This window comes from Larus michahellis, chromosome 11 (assembly GCF_964199755.1).
Source record: "Larus michahellis chromosome 11, bLarMic1.1, whole genome shotgun sequence".
NCBI lineage: Eukaryota > Metazoa > Chordata > Aves > Charadriiformes > Laridae > Larus > Larus michahellis.
The window spans coordinates 1,828,504-1,849,190 of record NC_133906.1 but is presented as its reverse complement, the minus strand read 5'-3'; the positions used below and the strand labels follow the sequence as shown (position 1 = coordinate 1,849,190).

General features: G+C 50.2%; 2 protein-coding genes across 2 annotated transcripts; both read right to left on the bottom strand.

Moving 5' to 3' along the window:
* Positions 1-1,147: 1,147 nt before the first annotated feature.
* LOC141749888 (protocadherin beta-15-like) lies at positions 1,148-12,029 on the bottom strand. Its single transcript, XM_074604150.1, has one exon. It carries the CDS (start codon positions 12,008-12,010, stop codon positions 9,089-9,091), a length of 2,922 nt encoding a protein of 973 aa, XP_074460251.1. The 5' UTR covers positions 12,011-12,029; the 3' UTR covers positions 1,148-9,088.
* A 5,030-nt stretch (positions 12,030-17,059) lies between these two features.
* LOC141749896 (protocadherin beta-15-like) lies at positions 17,060-19,514 on the bottom strand. The gene has a single exon (XM_074604159.1). The coding sequence runs from the start codon at positions 19,512-19,514 to the stop codon at positions 17,073-17,075; it is 2,442 nt and encodes an 813-aa protein (XP_074460260.1). The 3' UTR covers positions 17,060-17,072.
* Between the last annotated feature and the right edge of the window lie 1,173 nt (positions 19,515-20,687).

Genomic DNA, 20,687 nt, shown 5'->3' with positions numbered 1-20,687 from the left:
TATAGTCTAATGGGAGGTGTCCCTGCCCATTGCAGGGGGGTTGGAACTAGGGATCTTCAAAGTCCCTTCCAACCTAAACCATTCTATGATTCTGTAAGGGATGTTGAGGAGAGTATCAGGAGAGAGAGATCTCTCCGAGGGAGAAGAAACTTGAGACCTAGAAGAGACAGTCAATGGGCTGTGTTCCTCTTCCTCTACCAAAACAGGGACACCTTCTTGGTAAGCATTGCACCTTCACCTCTTGGTGAAGAACACCTGTGATAACATTTATTCATTTATCAATTTATTTTGCTATCATTATTATAGTATATTAGCGCTATTGCAGCTAGTGCATTTATCAACAGCAATTCAGAAACTATTATATCTGTTGCTTCAATAAATCATTTTATCTTTTCAACTTTGTGAAACTGCCTCAGTGGAAGTCCTTAGCAGGGCTCCGAAGCAGGAAATATTTATCTTTTCAGCTTTGTCATGCTATTTCAGTAAAAGCCCTTGGCAGGTCTCTGAAATGGGCAAATGTTAAACTGTCTTAGTCAGAGCCATTGGCTCTGAAACAGAATTGTTTCAGTGAAGGCCCTTGGCAGGGCCTTGTTTCTGTGACAAAACTAAGACCTTTTTAATGCAACACCTGGCTTAAGAAGTTATACTTCCTAAAGGGCACCTCCGATGAGCCCTTTGGGAAAGCTCATCAATGTGTTCAGGCCCTCCAATACAGGAAACAGCCTTGCCCTCCCGTAGTGTAAAAAACAAAATAAACCATCTTGTTATGAACTGCATCAGACACACTGTTGTGGTTTAGCCCCAGCTGGCAACAAAGAACCACATGGTCTTTTGCTCACACGCAGACACACACCCAGGAGCGGGATAGGTGGAGAATTGGAAGAAAAAGGCAAAACACGTGGGTTGAGATAAAGGCAGTTTAACAGAACAGCAAAGGAATAAGAAAAACAACCAACAATAATACTGATAGAGGAATATACAAAACATGATTAATGTACCACCGCTCACCAACTGGAACCCAAAGACCAGCCCACTCTGAGAAGCCCCCTCTCCCCCTCCTACTGCCCGTCCCTCTTCCCGCCCAACCCCCCCCCCACCTTCTGCCACCAGCTCCCCCAGCTATATACTGAGCATGACTCACTTGTCATTGAATACCCATTTGGCCAGTTTGGGTCGGCCAAACTGCCTCTGTCCCATCCAAGCTCCTTGTGAAAATTAACCCTATCCCTGCCAGAAACAGGACATTATTCAGCCCTTATCCTATACCATCTATATCATGCCCAGATCTTAACACTTTCCAATTAACCACTTTTCCCTGTTTTATATATATATATATTTATATATATATTTATATATATGTACATGCAGATATCATCTTAGTCTATGGGCAATCTCTCTGAAATATCCATTGAGTTCATTTAATCTATTACTTTGGGCTCCATCTGTTATCACGGTCTCTTAGGGCAGGAGAGAAGGTGTGTGGTGCTGGACAGTTACATGCTGACTTCGGAGCTTGTGGCTGGTGTATCTGGTGCAGCCTGTGCCCACCGTCTCTGGGTTGAAGATGTTGATCTCGAGGAAGTTGCTGGGCACCAATTGCTGAAGCCCGTTCTGGTCCCATCACCGCTGCTCTATATTCAGTTTCATCAAAGTCCACGCATCATTAGTTACGGTGATTCTTAAAATAGTTCCATTGATATAGCACATAGTAATTGTCATAGTGATGACATACAGTGGCAGGGTTATTTGGCAATCAACATCATACAATTTGTTTTATTGGCTATTCTCACCCAAAATCAAATCCCCATGAGGTATACATTAAACCTCCTTATCCTTTTGCATCACCAAGTACACCCAGGTCCTTGAGCAAAAGCAACACTGTGGATGGGTTTGCCTTTGCCTGAGGAGGGACTAACCCAGAGTGTCTTCCCGAACATATGCTTCATGTACACCATGGGGACTTTATCCCCTTCTACAGTACATGGAAGTTTTGACTGGGCAGGGCCAGCTCCATTGGTAGATGCCTTGGTGTTAAATAACCAGGTAGCTTTTGCTAAACGTGTATCCCAGTGTTTTAAGGTCCCACCACCCATTGCTCTCAGTGTAGGTTTTAGCAGTCCACTGTATCTTTCAATCTTCCCAGAGGCTGGTGCATGATAGGGGATGTGATATACCCAGTCAATTCCATGCTCTTTGGCCCAGGTGTCTATGAGGTTGTTTTGGAAATGAGTCCTGTTGTCTGACTCAATTCTCTCTGGGGTGCCATGTCACCATAAGACTTGCTTTTCAAGGCCCAGGATAGTGTTCTGGGAGGTGGCATGGGGCACAGGGTATGTTTCCAGCCATCTCATCATTGTAAGCACATGGCACTTACCTAGGCCAGTTTGTGGGAGTGTGATATAATCAATCCACCAGGCCTCCCCATAATTATATTTCAGCCATCGTCCTCACATAGATACTCACCCAAGAGTCGGGCCACTGGGGAACATCAAAACAACAAGCAAGTACCTCAGGCTGCTAAGATTAAAGTGGCTCAGGTGGATCTGGACTGGCAACATAAGACTGAATTATTCATAGGTCAGACCATCAAAGAAGAGGTACTTTTATGACCAGATTCTCTATCTGGGCAGCAATATCTTGCCACAGTGCAGCAGCCCAAACGGGTTTGTCAGTGTGCTGCCAGTTGCTCTGCTTCCATTGCTGTAAAGCCCACCCGCCCAGAGCATTTGCCACTATCCATTACTCACTATAGAGGTAAAGTACTGTCCATTTTTCTTGTTCAGCAATGTCTAAAGCCAGCTGGATGGCTTTTACCTCTGCAAAATGGCTTGATTTATCTTGTCGTTCAGTGGCTTCTGCAACTTGTCATGTAGGACTCCACACAGCAGCCTTCCACCTTTGATGTTTTCCTACAATACAACAGGGCCCATATTTCTCCTCATTTTCTGATAGTTTATTATATGGTAGGGCCTCTTCCACATGCGTCACCTCCTCCTCTGGTGATATTCCAAAATCTTTGCCTTCTGCCCAGTCCATGATCACTTCCAGAATTCCTGGGCAACTGGGGTTTCCCATCCTAGCTCACTGTGTGATCATTGTGACCCACTTACTCCATGTAGCATCAGTTGCTTGATGTGCAGAGGGGACCCTTTCTTTGAACATTCATCTCAGCACTGGCAGTCGAGGTGCTAAGAGCAGCTGTACTTCGGTATCAACCACTCCTGAAGCAGCTTGAACCACTTCATATGCTGTCAGTATCTCTTCAGTTGGAGCTTAGTGGGCCTCAGATCCTCTGTATCCCCAACCCCAAAACTCTAGGGGCTGACCTTGAGTATCCTCCGGTGCTTTCTGACAGAGTCTCCAGGTAGGATCATTCTTGATGGCTGCAGTGTAGAGCACATTTTTAACATCTTGCCCTGCCTGGACTGGCCCCAGGGCTACTGCATGAACTACTACCTATTTAGTTTGTTTAAAGTCTTGCCATTGCTCAGGGCCCCATTTAAAATAATTTTTCTTCCAGGTCACTTGATATGGAGGCCTTACAATCAGATTGTAATTTGGGATATGCATCCTCCAAAAACATACAATGCCTAAGAAAGTTTGTGTTTCCTTTTTGCTAGTCAGTGGAGATATAGTTGTTATTTTGTTGATCACATCCATTGGGATCTGATGGTGTCCATCTTGCCTTTTCGTTCCTACAAACTGGATCTCCTGTGCCGGCCCCTTGACCTTACTTTGTTTTATGGCAAAACTGGCTTTCAGAAGGATTTGAACTCTTTTATTCCCTTTCTCAAAAAATTCTTCTGCTGTGTTGCCCCATATAATGATGTTGTCAATGTATTGCTGGTGTTACAGAACTTCACCCTGTTCCAGTGCAGTCTGGATCAATCCATGACAAATGGTGGGGTTGTGTTTCCACCCCTGGGGCAGTCAGTTTCAGGCGTACTGGACACCCCTCCAAGTGAAAGCAAACTGTGGCCTGCACTCTGCTGCCAAAGGGATTGAGAAAAATGCATTAGCAGTATTAATGGAGGCATATGACTTGGCTGCCTTTGACTCCAGTTCATATTGAAATTCTAACATTCTAGCATGGTGGCGCTCAGTGGTGGTGCAACTTCATTCAGGCCATGATAGTCCACTGTTAGTCTCCATTCTCCATTAGATTTTCTCACTGGCCACATGGGACTATTTAAGGGTGAGCGAGTCTTGCTGATCACTCCTTGGGTCTCCAGTTGATGAATCAGCTTATGGATGGGAATCAAAAGGTCTTGATTGGTGTGATACTGTCGTCAATGCAATGTTGTGCAATTGTCGCTTGTTGTTCTTCGACCCTCAGCAAGCCCACAACAGAACAGTCCTCTGAGAGACCAGGCAAGGTAGACAGCTGCTTAATTTCCTCTGCCTCCAAGGCAGCTATGCCAAAAGGCCACTGGTACCCTTTTGGGTCCTGGAAATACCCTTTCCTGATGTAGTCTGTGCCAAGGATGCACAGGGCCTCTGGGCCAGTAACAATGGGGTGCTTTTGCTACTCATTCCCAGTTAGGCTCACTTCAGCTTCCAATACAGTCAACTGTTGGGATCCTGCTGTCACTTCAGAAATACAGATGGGTTCTGCCCCTTTATAGCTTGATGGTATTAGGTACACTGTGCACCAACGTCCACTAGAGCCTTATACTCCTGTGGGTCTGATGTGCCAGGCCATTGAATTCACACAGTCCAATAAATGAGGTTGTCCCTTTCCTCTACCTGGCTGTAGGCAGGGCCTCTCTAATCATGGCCATAATATCTCTTACTCACATCTTGCAAAAACGACTTATAAGTCCCTTCAAGGGGATCAGAAATAAGATCAAGCCTTCTACTCTGTGTGGGGAACTGTCCACTGGAAACTGGAGAAGCACTTTTCCTGGATTGTTCTTCCTTGTGACTCATGTACTTGTACCTCTAAGGTCAGGGTAGGTTGTTCATCCCACTTCCTCATGTCCTTTCCATGGTCACACAGGTAAAACCACACAGTGCCTTGTGGTGAGTACCCTCTATATCTTGTCTCTTGAGCAGAGAGACGCCTCCTGCTAAGAACTGAGATACTGGCCCGTACAGGTGGGGAACAGGACATATTCTTTGAGTTGCTGTAACTTCCAGGACAGTTTCTCCACAGCTGAGATGAGGGAGGAAGAGAAACTTTCTTTGTATTGCTGGAGTTGGCCAGCCACTTCATCCGTCATTGGTACTTCTTCGCCTTTCCATTCCATCAGTGCCAATGAACTGGCATTCGATGATGGTGCGCTCTGTACAAACTTGCACAACATGGGCTGTGTGCATTGGACTTCATCAGGATCTGTGGGTAAGTGTGCATTGTCCAGGTGATAATAATCTATCTCCTGCATGGCTAATTCCCTCAGGGGTACTGGATACCTCTCTCTATGGTGGTCCACTTGCTTGGAGGACATGCAACATCTTCACTGAAGGAATACCTTTTCTTCATGCCTGACATGAGTGGCCTCCAGAGGCTAAGGGCTTGTGTCTTTTTCCCAATTGCCTTGTCAATGCCCCCTTCCCTAGACAGGGATGCCAGTTGCTTGGCTTCCCTACTCTCTAACTCCAAGCTCCTGGCCCCGTTATCTCAGCTTTGGAGCAGCCACGTGACAATGTGCTCATCTGGATGGCAGCTGAAATCTTTTGTATAACTCGAAGTTCACTCAGGGATAGGGATTGGGTGATTATGTCTGGTTCTTGTGATGGCCCTGGTTTATCATCATCCCTTACTAAGTGAACCAATTTCTTTGTGTATTTATTCTTCTGAATAGGGGCACCTGATACTCTCATGGGTTGGTTTTCTGATTCAGCTGCAGTGCCTGTTACCAGGGTTTGAGCAGCCACAGTACCTGTATCAGTGCCTGTCTCAGGGATTGGAGTAGCTGTCCTGTCTGATGGTCTGGTTTCCCTTTCTTTCCTCTGAGGGTGCTGCATAGTATTGAGCCGTGATTGGTAGATACTGGCCAGGGCCCAGGACAGTGCAGTAAGTTGTGCCTCTCTGGAATAGCCACAGCGTTTTCCTTCCAAATATTTTATCACTTTATCAGGGTCCTGTAGTTGTCTGGAGCTGAAGTTCCAAACCATTGGAGGTGAGAAGTTCTCCAGATACCCACTCATATTCTCCCACATGCCATGCTACCCATGACTATCCAGCCTCGGGCACATCTCTGGGTAGTATTCTTAAATAGTTGTTTAACCCTAAACAAGACCTGAAACACTTTCAGGATACGTAGCAACAGAACCATGCTGGTTTGAACATGCCAAGGATATTCAAAATTCTCAAAAGCCGATGTACTCATCCCAAAGGAGAAAATGGAGGTGAAAAAGCTGGGGAAACTAGCCCCCCCTAAATCCCCTTTTTCCCCATAAATTGGGTGCGATTATTAATAAATTCCAAGAGATGGTGCCTGAGGTACAAACAGGACAGCAATGCTGCATAAACACACCAATATAACAGCCTGAAGAGTGATGTTATCATATCATAAGCTGATATTACACAGGACGGCAAAATGATAATCTGATCTCTCTCCCAGAGGAGGTGAACAGGATCACAGGGTGTACATAGAGCATATAAGAATTTTCATGAGCATATATGAATTTTCATAACACAGCCATGCAAACAAACAAAGCAACATTGTGACCAGTGACTATTTAACTAATAAAATAAATGTGTATAACAAATTCATTTTAACATATTCTAGTCAGATCTGTTGTTATCTCAACCTTTTGCGTCCCATGTTGGGTGCAAAAAAGGACTGTTGTGGTTTAGCCCCAGCTGGCAATAAAGAACCACATGGTCTTTTGCTCACTCTCCCCCAGCAGTGGGATGGAGGCAGAACCAGAAGAAAAAGGCAAAACTCGTGGGCTGAGATGAAGGCAGTTTAACAGAACAGCAAAGGAAAGGGGAAAACAACAATAATACTGATAGAGGAATACACAAAGTGCCATTAATGTACCACCACTTACCGACCAGAACCCAAAGCCCAGGGCGCTCCAAGCAGCAACTCCAGCATGACAACACCACCCTCCCCCTCCCTACCAGCTCCCCAGTGAGCTGGCTGAGTTCATCCTGCCACCCAGGGATTTATGCAGCACAACAAAGAATAAGACAGCACAGGACAGGCCTATGCCTTCCCAGATTAACTGGATGGTGGATCACTCAGTCCTCAATGTACAATGGTCTTCTAGTCAGTATCACTACACCAGCATGCCCTCAGGACTTACCTTTTTATTGGGGCCTTTAAGGAAGGGACAGGTGTAGTCCTCTGCATTTCCTGAGGGTGAATCCTCTCCCAGGTAGTAGTATTATCCCAGCAATTGCCCACTTCCGAGGGCTTTCCCAAACACTTCCCTAAAGGAATACGTATGCTCTTCTTCTGCCATCCATCCTCCAAAACATTTAGAATCAAAACACTTAGTGCTCCAACACCTCACAGTTGCCATCTGCAGCTGGAGCTGTTGAGAGAATTGGAAAAGTCACTCCACCCACCTCACTGCTTTGCAGAGGCCTTTGCATACCCACTGCCTCTGTTAGGGCAGGGGCCAGTTTCCTGTTAGGGTAGGGGCCAGTTTCTGGATCTAACTGGGCCTTGTTGAAACCAGAAGCTCAGTGCTCAGAAGACTCATGTAGGCCTGCCAGTAATTGCCTCCTCCCCGCAATTTTCCTGAATACTCCATTAGCTGCATCTCCAAGCTGAAGAAATCTACCCGCTCATCCTAACCTCAGCCAAGGGACAAAATAAGAAAAAAAAATCCCGGCCTTTTGAAAAACTTTCACAGAGATTTCCCACAAAAAACATGTCTACAAAGACCATTTTCAAACATGCCATTCAGGTGTTCTCTTTATTTCATTTTTACACACAAGGATAACCCTGTTTATAACAGTAGAGTTCATAACTGTAGCAACACACAGTGTCAGGGTTTCCAAATATTCTGTGCCACACTCTGGTTTCATTCAAACAATCTGATATTATACATGGGTTAACAGTCCTTCTTAATAGGAATAGGTAAGACAATGCTCAAACACAGTTCACAGAGTAGAAGGAAAAAGGGCAAAAAGCAGAATGCAAATGCTCTAACAAAAACAGAGAATATCCTGTTGAGACCACTTTCCCCTCCCATCAAGAAACCTCTGAATTTGGTAACAATAACAAAACCAGACTCAATAGTCCTTTTCCAAGTTCATCTTGATACTAACTTTAGAAAAAGCCCTTGAAGTGACATGTGGAGTTTCCTTACAATGCATTCAAACGCAATGAACGTGTTTTAACAACTCTGAACAGTTACTGTCTATGCAAACTTTACTTCAGCTGTTATATTTCCAAGGAAACCCCAAGAAGACAGACCACCCTCCCCCCTCTCATCGTCCAAAGGAAGATCTTGTCCGTTTTGCTGCTCTCCCTTAGAGAAGTGAGACTGCTGTACTCAAAAGGACAAAATACCCTTCTTACCTGATGAGCTGGAATTGAGGTCACCACAGTAGTTGAGAGCAACTGCTGCATTCACTGGGCAGCACTATTGCAGCACAGGCAGACACACAAAGGCTGTCCAGACAGACATAGCTGACCAGAAGACAAACACACAGAGCCCATAGAACTCAGACAGAGACACCCAGCACCCAGAGAAGAAAGAGCTCGATGCTTGCATCACATTGTAACACAGTACTCACACCTTCATTGCTGGGAAGAGGGCTATGTGCATTTCAGCAGGGATGTGATTTGTCAGCCTGACTTTGACATTGTGTTAGAGCACAGAATAAGAGGTCCACGGGCTGGACTGCCAGCAAGTGAGAGAAGAACTTAGCTGGGAGCACTGGAACAAACACCACTCTTGAAAAATTTCAGAAGCGGCTGTAAGAGAGCAAAACCATATTCTTATTGGACTGAAGGAAAATTCAGTTACTATTGTTTGTTTTTTTCCTGCAGGTAGAGATAAACATTTCTTCTCACTTAGAATTTGATAGGAAATCACTGACACCAACTGCAAATGCAGATGTAACAAGGATCCCTTCCTATCGTGAGGCATGAATGAAGCCTCTGTATGTGCTGACTCCATGCTAGTTAAAGGAAAGACTATTGAACTGTTCTCCAGAGAGGGTCCCGGGGTTGTCTGGTGCCATGTCTGCTGCAGTAATGGGGCCACGGGGGAAAACCTGTTCATCATGGGTGTCCCCAACCGTGGTGCACTGCTGTGGTGGCAGGCTGGGGAGGATGGGCTTCAGGAACTTGAACTCGCTGTTGCCAGAGCCCGTTGTGAGGCTGATCTCATAGCAATAGCCATGGGGCAAGGTCCCTGCTGTGGCTGCATCAGCCAGGCTGCTCTGCAAGTTGCCAGCACCATAAAGCACGTGCCCTGCCTTCAGCTCCTTTCTCTTGCACACCTTGCGAGTGATGAAGGCTGTCATGGATGCGAGGAAGAGGAGTGAGACAAAGGTCAAGGAAATGATTAAATAGGTTGTCAAGGAGTCACTCTCATCCTCCGTGGCCAGGCTGCTGTGAGGTATGCGCACGTCTGAGAAGTCATTGAGCAGGAGGGCGTTCAGTGCCGCAGTGGCTGACAGCGGAGGCTTCCCATTGTCTCGCACCACAACAACGAGCTTCTGCTTCACAGCATCCCTCTCTGTCACTGGCCTCTTCAGCCGCACCTCCCCGCTTTGGGCACCCACCACAAACAGCCCGGGCTCGGTGGCCTTCAGCAGGTGGTATGAGAGCCACGAGTTCTGTCCTGAGTCTGCATCCACAGCCACCACTTTGGTGATGAGGTACCCCGCCTCAGCTGATACAGGCACCAGCTCGCTGGATGGTGGACCGCTGTCCTGTGATGGGTACAGCACCAGTGGCACATTGTCATTCTCATCCACCACAACAAGGTGGACGGTGACGTTGGCACTGAGAGGAGGAGATCCGGCATCGGAGGCACTCACCAAGACATCAATCTGCTTCACCTGCTCATAGTCCAGAGGCCGCAGCACATACACGTGCCCATTCTCAGAGTTCACGGAGATGCAGGAGCAGGGAGGCTGCTCTGTGGGATGGGATGGTGCCAGGAAATATGACACCTTGGCATTGGGCCCCACATCAGCATCTGCAGCACTGACAGCTCCAACAAGCACCATGGGGACATTGTTCTCACGCACATACATCGTGTATGATGTCTGGTTGAAGGCAGGTGCATTGTCGTTGACATCGGAGATGTCCACTGTGAAGGTCTGGGTGGTTGTGAGAGGAGGTGATCCTGCGTCTGCTGCTGTGACAATGAGGATGTGCCGTGCCATCTCCTCCCTGTCCAGCATACTCACAGTCACCAGTTCATAGTAATTCTTATAGGGCAGACGCAGGGAGAACAATAGCTGATCCTCAAGGGCACAGGAGATCTTCCCATTCGCACCAGAATCCCGGTCCCTGACAGTAAAGAGGGCAACCACTGTTCCAGGGAATGCGTTCTCGGGGAGGGGGCTGTTGAAGGAGTTGACCACCAGCTCAGGTGCATTGTCATTCACATCCACCACATCCACCAACACCTTGCAGATAGCTGACAGGCCACCGCCATCCGTGGCCCGCACACTGAGCTCATGATTCTCTGCCACCTCAAAGTCCAGAGGCTTCGTGACTTTAATTTCACCACTAGTAGGGTCGATCATGAATGCTGAGTTGCTTTGGCCCACTGCTTGCCTGAACTGATAGGTGATGTCCCCATTAACTCCCACATCCTGATCAGTTGCCACCACTCTGAGAACAACAGAGCCCACAGGGGCATTTTCCAAAACCTGCCCAACATACAGCTTCTGTGTGAAGACAGGAGAGTTGTCATTTACATCTAGAATAACAATGCGGATTTGTGTGGTCCCACTCCTGGGAGGAGAGCCCCCATCCATGGCAATGAGACTGAAAACCACCTCTCCTTCCTCCTCTCTGTCTAGAGCCTTCTCCAAGACCAGTTCAACATATTTGTCGTCCTCACTCTGACTTGCAAAGGAGACACTGAAGTACTCGTTCTCGGGAGAAATGCTGTAAGCCTGGATGCTGTTGCTGCCAACATCCAGGTCCCGAGCACCCTCCAGAGGGAAACGCGAGCCCAGGTCGCTCCTTTCCACAATCTTAATAGTAACTCGTTCCTCCGGGAAAATGGGGGAATGGTCATTGATGTCCTCCACGGCCACCTCCACCCGAAAGAACTGCAGCGGGTTTGCCAGCAGGAGCTCGAAGGGGAGCGTGCACGTAGCGGACTGGCCGCACAGCTCCTCCCGGTCCAGCCTCTCGGCCACGACGAGCCGGCCGGTGGCGGGGTCTAAGCGAAAGTGCTGCCGGCCGTCCTCCGAGGCCAGGCGGGCGCCGCGAGCCGCCAGCTGCGCCGGGGACAGCCCCGCGTCCTCCGCCACGCTGGCTACCACGGAGCCGCTCGCCGCCTCCTCGGCTACGGAGTAGCGGATGGGCTCGGAGCGAGCGAGCGGCAGGGAGAGGAAAGCACAGAGACAAAGCACTTGCCTTGCGATCGCCATCTCGGGCCGGCGGACAGCCTCCGTCTCGCGGATCGCCCGCGCACTCCTCCGCGGAGAGCGGCGCCCAGCAGCCGCGCGGCGGGGCGGCGGTCGGGCGGCCTCCCTCTCGCCGACTCCGGATGGCGGCACGTAGCGCGGCTGCCCTGGCCCAGCAGCCGCTGGCACGGGGCACCGCTCGCCGCCGCTCGCCGCCGTTGCCCGGCTCGGTTCGGCCGGGCTGGGCTGGGCTGTGTAGCGGCGGGCTGGGCTGGGCCGCCTCCCCGCCCGCAGCCGCTCGGCGCCGCCTTGGCCGGGAGCACCACCCTGCGGCCCGCGGCGGGACAGCACACGGGCCCGTGCACACACGGCGCCGGCGAGGGACGCGCAGCGCAGGAGCGCCGGGAGTCCTGCGGGGCCGACGCTTGACTCCCAGCGCACGGGCAGCGCCGGCAGCTGTCCCGTCTCTTCCCCCGATCCCCGTTGCACAGCGTTCGGATACATTTCTTCACCAAAAGGATTGTCAAGCCTTAACACCGGCCGCCCATGGAAGTGCCCAGCGTCCGTGGACGTGGCACTTAGTGACAGGGTTCAGTGGTGGACTTGGTAATGTAAGCTTAACTTTGGACTCGATGATCTCAAGGGTCTTCTCCAGCCTAAATGATTCCATGATGCTACTCGGGCTAATTGGATAGTGCGGCATTCACTTCTTGACATATAACAGTCTTTGCTACACTAGCCTCCTGTGTTACATTTTTATCAGGTGCCCGTGGAAGGGAAGGGTGAAGTCTTTTACATTTCCTGAGATCGAAGCCTCTCCCCTATAGCAGATTTCACTCAGTAATTGCCCATGTACTCTTGTGCCCCCAAATACTTCCCGGCAGGAACATGTATGCTGTCTTTGTGCCATCCATCTTCTGAAACTGCTACACCTTTAAGGTCACAAACACTTTGTGCTCAAACAACTCACAGTTTCCATCCGAGGGGAGCTCTAGGAAGAATGGGATAGGTCGCTCCCCCCACCTCACTCCTTTGCAGAAGCTTTTGCACACCATCTTATCGTAGGGGCCGCTTTCCATTCACCCGGATCTTACAGGGCTCTGTGACAACCAGAAGCTCACTGCTCAGAAGACCCATACACGCCTGCCAGCAAAGCCGTGCACCCCACAATTTCAATGAATGCGGTATAGCCTTCACTGCCTCTTCATCGCCACACTGAAGAAATGTACCTGCTCAGCTTTACATCAGGCAAGGGACAAAATGAGAAAAAAACTTGCAGCCTTTTGAAAAACTTTGACAGACCTTTCCCAGAAAAAAACATCTCTACAAAGATCACAGTCTCCACGCAAGGCATTCAGGTCTCTCCTTATTTCATTTTTACACTCAACAGTATCCCAGTTTACAACGGTACAGTTTATAAAGGTAGCACAATATAGCCTCAGGGTTTCCAAATATTCCATGCTTAAAGACAGTTCACAAAGTAGAAAGAATAAGTGAAAAATGGAGAATGTAAGTGTTCTAATAGAAACACAAGAAATCTTATCAAGATGGCTTTCCAATCCCATCAAGAAGCCTCTGAATTCAGGAAGAACAGCGATGACACCAAACTCAATGTCCCTTTTCCAAGTTCAACTTTATTCTACCTTCAAAGTCCTTTGAAGCAACTTGTGCAGTTTCCTTACAATGCACACAAAGGAAATGAGCATGTTTGAACAACTCCTTGTGGAAGTCAAGAGGAAAAAGAAATTGTGTGACCTCTGGAAGCAAGGTCGGGCTTTGCAGGAAGACTGCAGAGCTAGTGTTTGTCTATGCAGGGAGAAGACATGAAAGTCCAAAGCTCAATTAGAGTGGAAACTGTCCAGCCTTGTGTCAGACAACAAGAAAGGCTTTTTAAAATATGTTAATAGGAAGAGGAGGTCTAAAGAAAACATTAGACTGATACTTGTTGAAGATGGTTACCTGACTGACAGGGATGAAGAAGCAGCAGAGGCATTCAATGCTTTTCTTGACCTGCTGTTTAACAATAGAGATTGATGCTGGGCTGCCCGGTCCACTGAAACAGAGGGCCGCGAGTGCAGGAACAGTGATTTTCCATTGGTGGACGCAGAAATTGTCAGGGACCAGTGGTGTCAGTGGAATGTTCACAAGTCCATGGCACCTGTGGGATTTGTCCCAGAGTACTGATGGAGCTAGTCAATCTTACAGCAGGACGTCTCTCCATCAGCTGCCAAAGGCCTTGGGAGACTGGGGAGGGGTCCCTGTTGACTGGAAGCTAGCCAATGTTCTTCCACTTTACAAGAAGGGCAAGAGGGAAGACCCAGGAAAACTACCGACCTGTTAGTCTAACCTCAGTTCATAGAAAAATTATGGAGAAGATCATACAGGTTACTAATGACAGCCATTTAAAGAACAATGCAATCATCAGGCACAGTCAACGTGCGTTCACCAAGGGAAAGTCCTGCTTAACTGCTTTGATATCATAGAATCATAGAATGGTTAGATTTGGAAGGCACCTTAAAGATCATCGTGTTCCAACTCCCCTGCCATGGGCAGGGACACCTTCCACAAGACCAGGTTGCCCAAAGCCCCACCCAACCTGGTCTTGAAAACTTCCCGGGACAGGGCATACACAACTTCCCTGGGAAACCTGTGACAGCATCTCACCACACTCTGAGAATTTCTTCCTAATGACTAATCTAAATCTACCCTCTTTCAGTTTATACTGTTACCCCTCATCCTGTCGCTATGCTCCCCAATAAAGAATCCCTCCCCAGCTTTTCTGAAGGCCCCCTTTAGGGACTGGAAGGGGCTCTAAGGTCTTCCTGGAGCCCCCTCTTATTCAGGATGAGCAACCCCAACTCTCTCATCCTCTGTTCATAGGAGAGGTCCTCCAGCACTCTGATCATCTTCACAGCCCACCTCTGGACTCGCTCCAACAGGTCCATGTCCTTCTATTATGAAGTCACATGCCCTGTGGATGAAGGAACGCTGTGGATGTAGATTTCTGGATTTTAGCACATTTTGAGGCACTGTCCCTCAGAGAATTCTTCTGGATATGTTGTCCAACTCTGAGATGAGCAGGTTCATGGTGAACTGGCTAAAGAAGAGGCTAAAGAGGCACTGTAGTCAATGGGGCTGGGGGAGGCTATATCTGGCTGCTGACATATCACCTGCGATGTTCCTCAGGGTGAAATTCTCAGGCCAGTTCTGTTCAATATTTTTCCAATGATCTCGATGCAGGAGTTGAATGCATCATTAGCAACTTTGCTGATGATACCAAACTGGGAGGTGCTGCTCGCTCTCTCAAGGGACAATGGGGCTTGCAGAGGGATCTAGTTAGGTTGGAGCATTGGGCAATCATAAATAGCATGAAATTGAAGAAGTCCAAGTGCCAGATTCTGTGCCTGGGATGGGAGTAATGCTGGGCACAAGTATAAATTTGGAGAGGAGTGGCTGGAGATCAGCCCTGCAGAAAGGAATCTGGGGGTGTTGGTTGACAGCAGGCCCAGGACGTGTCAGCGTTGGGCCCTGGCAGCCAAGATAGCAAACTGCATCCTTGGGTGCATCAAACACAGTGAAACCATCCAGTCAGAAGAGGTGATTATCCCACTCTATTTAGTGTTGGTGCGGCCTCATCTTGAGTTCTCTGTGCAGTCCTGGGCCGCACCATTAAAGGAGGATGCTAAGATACTCAGCTGCATCCAGAGGAAGGGCAACTGATCTGGTGACAGGTCTGGCAGGAATGTCCTATGAGGAGTGGCTAAGGACTTGGGTTTGCCTAGTTAGGAGAAAAGGAGGCTGAGAGAGGGAGGTGCTCATCTCTTCTCCCTTGTATCCAGAGACAGGACGCGTGGGAATGGTGCAAACTGCATCAGGGGACGTCCAGACTTGACATTAGGAAACATTTCTTCATGAAGAGGATGGTCAAACACTAGAACAGGCTTCCCAGAGTCAATGGGTTGATGCCCCATGGCTGCCAGTGTTCAAAAGACGCTTCGACAATGTCCTTAAAGGCATGCTTTAACTTTTGGTCAGTCTTGAAGTGCTCAGGCAGTTGGACTAAATGATCCTGGCAAGTCCGTCCCCACTGAAATATTCTATTCTATTATAGTCTTCTCTAGTCTAGTCTATTCTGCTATGCTCGGCACCATTTCATTCCACTCCTGTTAGCACTGCTATATTTCCAAGGTAATCCCAGGAAGACAGCATGCCCACCACATCTTGTGGGCCAAAGGAAGATCTTGTGTGCCTTACTGCTCTCCCCTAGAGAAGAGGAGACTGCTGTACTCAAAGGGACAAAATACCTTTCTTGCCCAATGAGCTGGAACTGCGTGCACCACAGGGGTTTGATGTGAGCAACTCCCTGCCTCACCACGCAGCACTAGTGCAGCATATGCAGACACACAATGGCTGTCCAGACAGACATCGTGACAAGAAGGCAAAACACATAGACCCCAAACATCTCAGACAGAGACATCCAGCACGCAGGGAAGAGCCAGCCCCCCATGCTTCCACCACATAGTAACACAGTACTCGCAACTTCCTTGCTTTTCTGAACTGGGACGAGGGCTATGGGCATTTCCGTGAGCTGGTGTGTCATAGTTTAACCGCAGCTGGCAGCTAAGCACCACACAGCCATTGACTCACTAACCCCCCTAGACAGCCCCATGGTGGGATGTGGGAAAGAATTGAGAGACTAAAAGTGAGAAAACTCATGGGTTGAGATGAGAAATCTTTAATAATTCCAATAAAATAAAATAATAATAACAACAACAAGAAGAAAAAGAATGTGAAAATAAAAACAACGAAAAGTTAACAAAACCCAAGAAAAGACAAGTGATACAAATGAAAAACAACTGCTCACAACCAACCAAACTATGCCTAGCCTGTTCCTCAGTAGCATCCCAAGATGCCCAGCCAGTTCCCCACACTCAATAGGCTGAGCATGATGTCATATGCTATGAATTATCCCTTTGGCCAGGTTGGGTCAGCTGTCCTGGCTCTGTCCCCTCACAACTGCTTATGCATCTCCAGCCTCCTCACTGGCAGGGCATGAGAAGCTGAAAAGCACGATTTAGCAACCACTAAAGCATCAGTGTGTTATCAACATTATTCTCATGCTAAATCCAAAACACAGCTACTAGGCTACCAGCTACTAGGAAGAAAATTAACTCTATCCCACCTGAAACCAGGACAATGGGATTTGTCTGCCTGACTTTGCCATTGCGTTACAGCACAGAATAAGAGGGCCAGGAGCTTGCCTAACAGCAAGTGAGACAAGAACTTGACTGGTGACCCTGGACCTAACCCCACTCGCAAAGCATTTCACAGCTGAAGAATATTATTTCCTGGGTGAAGGAGGCTTGAGGTCCTTTTGTTTCTTTGTTTGCTTGTTTGTTTGTTTGGAGGGGGAGACAAAATTTCTTCTGACATAGAATTTGGCAGAAATCACTGACGCCAATTGCAAATGCAGATTAACCTGGGAGGAACCATTGCCACATGCTGTAACTGGGATCCCTTCCTATCGTGAGGCATGAATGAAGCCTCTGTATGTGCTGACTCCATGCTAGTTAAAGGAAAGACTATTGAACTGTTCTCCAGAGAGGGTCCCGGGGTTGTCTGGTGCCATGTCTGCTGCAGTAATGGGGCCACGGGGGAAAACCTGTTCATCATGGGTGTCCCCAACCGTGGTGCACTGCTGTGGTGGCAGGCTGGGGAGGATGGGCTTCAGGAACTTGAACTCGCTGTTGCCAGAGCCCGTTGTGAGGCTGATCTCATAGCAATAGCCATGGGGCAAGGTCCCTGCTGTGGCTGCATCAGCCAGGCTGCTCTGCAAGTTGCCAGCACCATAAAGCACGTGCCCTGCCTTCAGCTCCTTTCTCTTGCACACCTTGCGAGTGATGAAGGCTGTCATGGATGCGAGGAAGAGGAGTGAGACAAAGGTCAAGGAAATGATTAAATAGGTTGTCAGGGAGTCACTCTCATCCTCCGTGGCCAGGCCGGTGGGTGGTCGGCGCACTTCTGAGAAGTCATTGAGAAGGAGGGCGTTCAGTGCAGCAGTGGCGGACAGCGGAGGCTGCCCATTGTCTCGCACCACAACAACAAGCTTCTGCTTCACAGCGTCCCTCTCTGTCACTGGCCTCTTCAGCTGCACCTCCCCGCTTTGGGCACCCACCACAAACAGCCCGGGCTCGGTGGCCTTCAGCAGGTGGTATGAGAGCCACGAGTTCTGTCCCGAGTCTGCATCCACAGCCACCACTTTGGTGATGAGGTACCCTGCCTCAGCTGATACAGGCACCAGCTCGCTGGATGGTGGACCGCTGTCCTGTGATGGGTACAGCACCAGAGGCGCATTGTCATTCTCATCCACCACAACAAGGTGGACGGTGACGTTGGCACTGAGAGGAGGAGATCCCGCATCGGAGGCACTCACCAAGACATCAATCTGCTTCACCTGCTCATAGTCCAGAGGCCGCAGCACAAACACGTGCCCATTGTCAGAGTTCACGGAGATGCAGGAGCAGGGAGGCTGCTCTGTGGGATGGGACGGTGCCAGGAAATATGTCACCTTGGCGTTGGTCCCCGCATCAGCATCCGCAGCACTGACAGCTCCAACAAGCACCATGGGGACATTGTTCTCACGCACATACATCGTGTATGATGTCTGGTTGAAGGCAGGTGCATTGTCGTTGACATCGGAGATGTCCACCGTGAAGGTCTGGGTGGTTGTGAGAGGAGGTGACCCTGCGTCTGCTGCTGTGACAATGAGGATGTGCCGTGCCATCTCCTCCCTGTCCAGAGCATTGACGGTGACAAGCTCATAGTAGTTCTTATAGGCCAGACGCAGGGAGAACAATAGCTGGTCCTCAAGGGCACAGGAGATCTTCCCATTAGCACCAGAATCCCTGTCCCTGACAGTAAAGAGGGCAACCACTGTTCCAGGGAATGCGTTCTCGGGGAGGGGGCTGTTGAAGGAGTTGACCACCAGCTCAGGTGCATTGTCATTCATGTCCACCACCTCCACCAACACCTTGCAGATAGCTGACAGGCCACCGCCATCCGTGGCCCGCACACTGAGCTCATGATTCTCTGCCACCTCAAAGTCCAGAGGCTTCGTGACTTTAATTTCACCACTAGTAGGGTCGATCGTGAATGCTGAGTTGCTCTGTCCCACTGCTTGCCTGAACTGATAGGTGATGTCCCCATTAACTCCCTCATCCCGATCAATAGCCGTCACTCTAAGGACCACTGAGCCAACAGGCGCATTTTCCAAAATCTGCGCAATATATCCTTCCTCTTTGAAGACAGGAGCATTGTCATTTACATCTAGAACAATAATGTGGATTTGTGTGGTCCCACTCCTGGGAGGAGAGCCTCCGTCCATGGCAATGAGACTTAAATCCACGTCTCCTTCCTCCTCTCTGTCTAGAGCCTTCTCCAAGACCAGTTCAACATATTCGTCACCGTTCCTCCGACTACCAAAGGAGACACTAAAGTACTCGTTCTCGGGAGAAATGCTGTAAGCCTGGATGCTGTTGCTGCCAACATCCAGGTCCCGAGCACCCTCCAGAGGGAAACGTGAGCCAGGGTTGCTCGTTTCCAGGATCTTAAAAATGACTACTTCCTCCGGGAAAACGGGGGAATGGTCATTGATGTCCTCCACGGCCACCTCCACCCGAAAGAACTGCAGCGGGTTTGCCAGCAGGAGCTCGAAGGGGAGCGTGCACGTAGCGGACTGGCCGCACAGCTCCTCCCGGTCCAGCCTCTCGGCCACGACGAGCCGGCCGGTGGCGGGGTCTAAGCGAAAGTGCTGCCGGCCGTCCTCCGAGGCCAGGCGGGCGCCGCGAGCCGCCAGCTGCGCCGGGGACAGCCCCGCGTCCTCCGCCACGTTGGCTACCACGGAGCCGCTCGCCGCCTCCTCGGCTACGGAGTAGCGGATGGGCTCGGAGCGAGCGAGCGGCAGGGAGAGGAAAGCACAGAGACAAAGCACTTGCCTTGCGATCGCCATCTCGGGCCGGCGGACAGCCTCCGTCTCGCGGATCGCCCGCGCACTCCTCCGCGGAGAGCGGCGCCCGGCAGCAGCGCGGCGGGGCGGCGGTCGGGCGGCCTCCCTCTCGCCGACTCCGGATGCCGGCACGGAGCGCGGCCGCCCTGGCCCGGCAGCCGCTGGCACGGGGCACCGCTCGCCGCCGCTCGCCGCCGTTGCCCGGCTCGGCTCGGCTCGGCTAGGCCGGGCTGGGCTGGGTAGCGGCGGGTTGGGCTGGGCCGCCTCCCCGCCCGCAGCCGCTCGGCGCCGCCTTGGCCGGGAGCACCACCCTGCGGCCCGCGGCGGGACTGCGCCCGCCGCCGCCCGCTGCCCGCGCTGCCGCCTCGCACCGGCACACGGGCCCGCGCGCACACGCGCGGCTCCGGCCGGTCGCCCGCCTCGGGGCTCCGCGGCAGGACGCGCGCACTCGGCGCCGGCGAGGGAATCGCAGCGCAGAAGCGCCGGGAGTCCTGCGGGGCCGACGCTTGACTCCGAGCACACGGGCAGCGCCGGCTGCTGCCCCGTCTCTTCCCCCGATCCCTGTTGCCCAGCGCTCGGAAATATTTCTTCACGAAAAGGATTGTCAAGCCTTACCACTGGCCGCCCACGGAAGCGCCCAGCGTCCGTGGACGTGGTGCTTAGGGACAGGGTTCAGTGGTGGACTTGGTAATGTAAGCTTAACAGTTGGACTCGATGGTCTCAAGGATCTTCTCCAACCTAAATGATTCCATGATGCTACTCGGGCCAACTGGATAGTGCAGCATTCATGTCTTGACATATAACAGTCTTCGCTACACCAGCCTCCGGTGTTAACCTTTTTATCTGGTCCCTGTGGAAGGGATGGATGAAATCTTCTACATTTCCTGATATCAAAGCCTCTCGCCGATAGCAGATTTCACTCAGTAATTGCCCATGTACTCTTGTGCCCGCAAATACTTCCCAACAGGAACATGTATGCTGTCTTTGTGCCATCCATCTTCTGAAACTGCTACACCTTTAAGGTCACAAACACTTTGTGCTCAAACACCTCACAGCTGCCATCCACAGGTGACACTCTAGGGAAAATGGGATAGGTCACTCCCCCACCTCACTCCTTTGCAGAAGCTTTTGTACACACTCTTATGGTAGGGGCCGCTTTCCTGTGACCTGGATCTA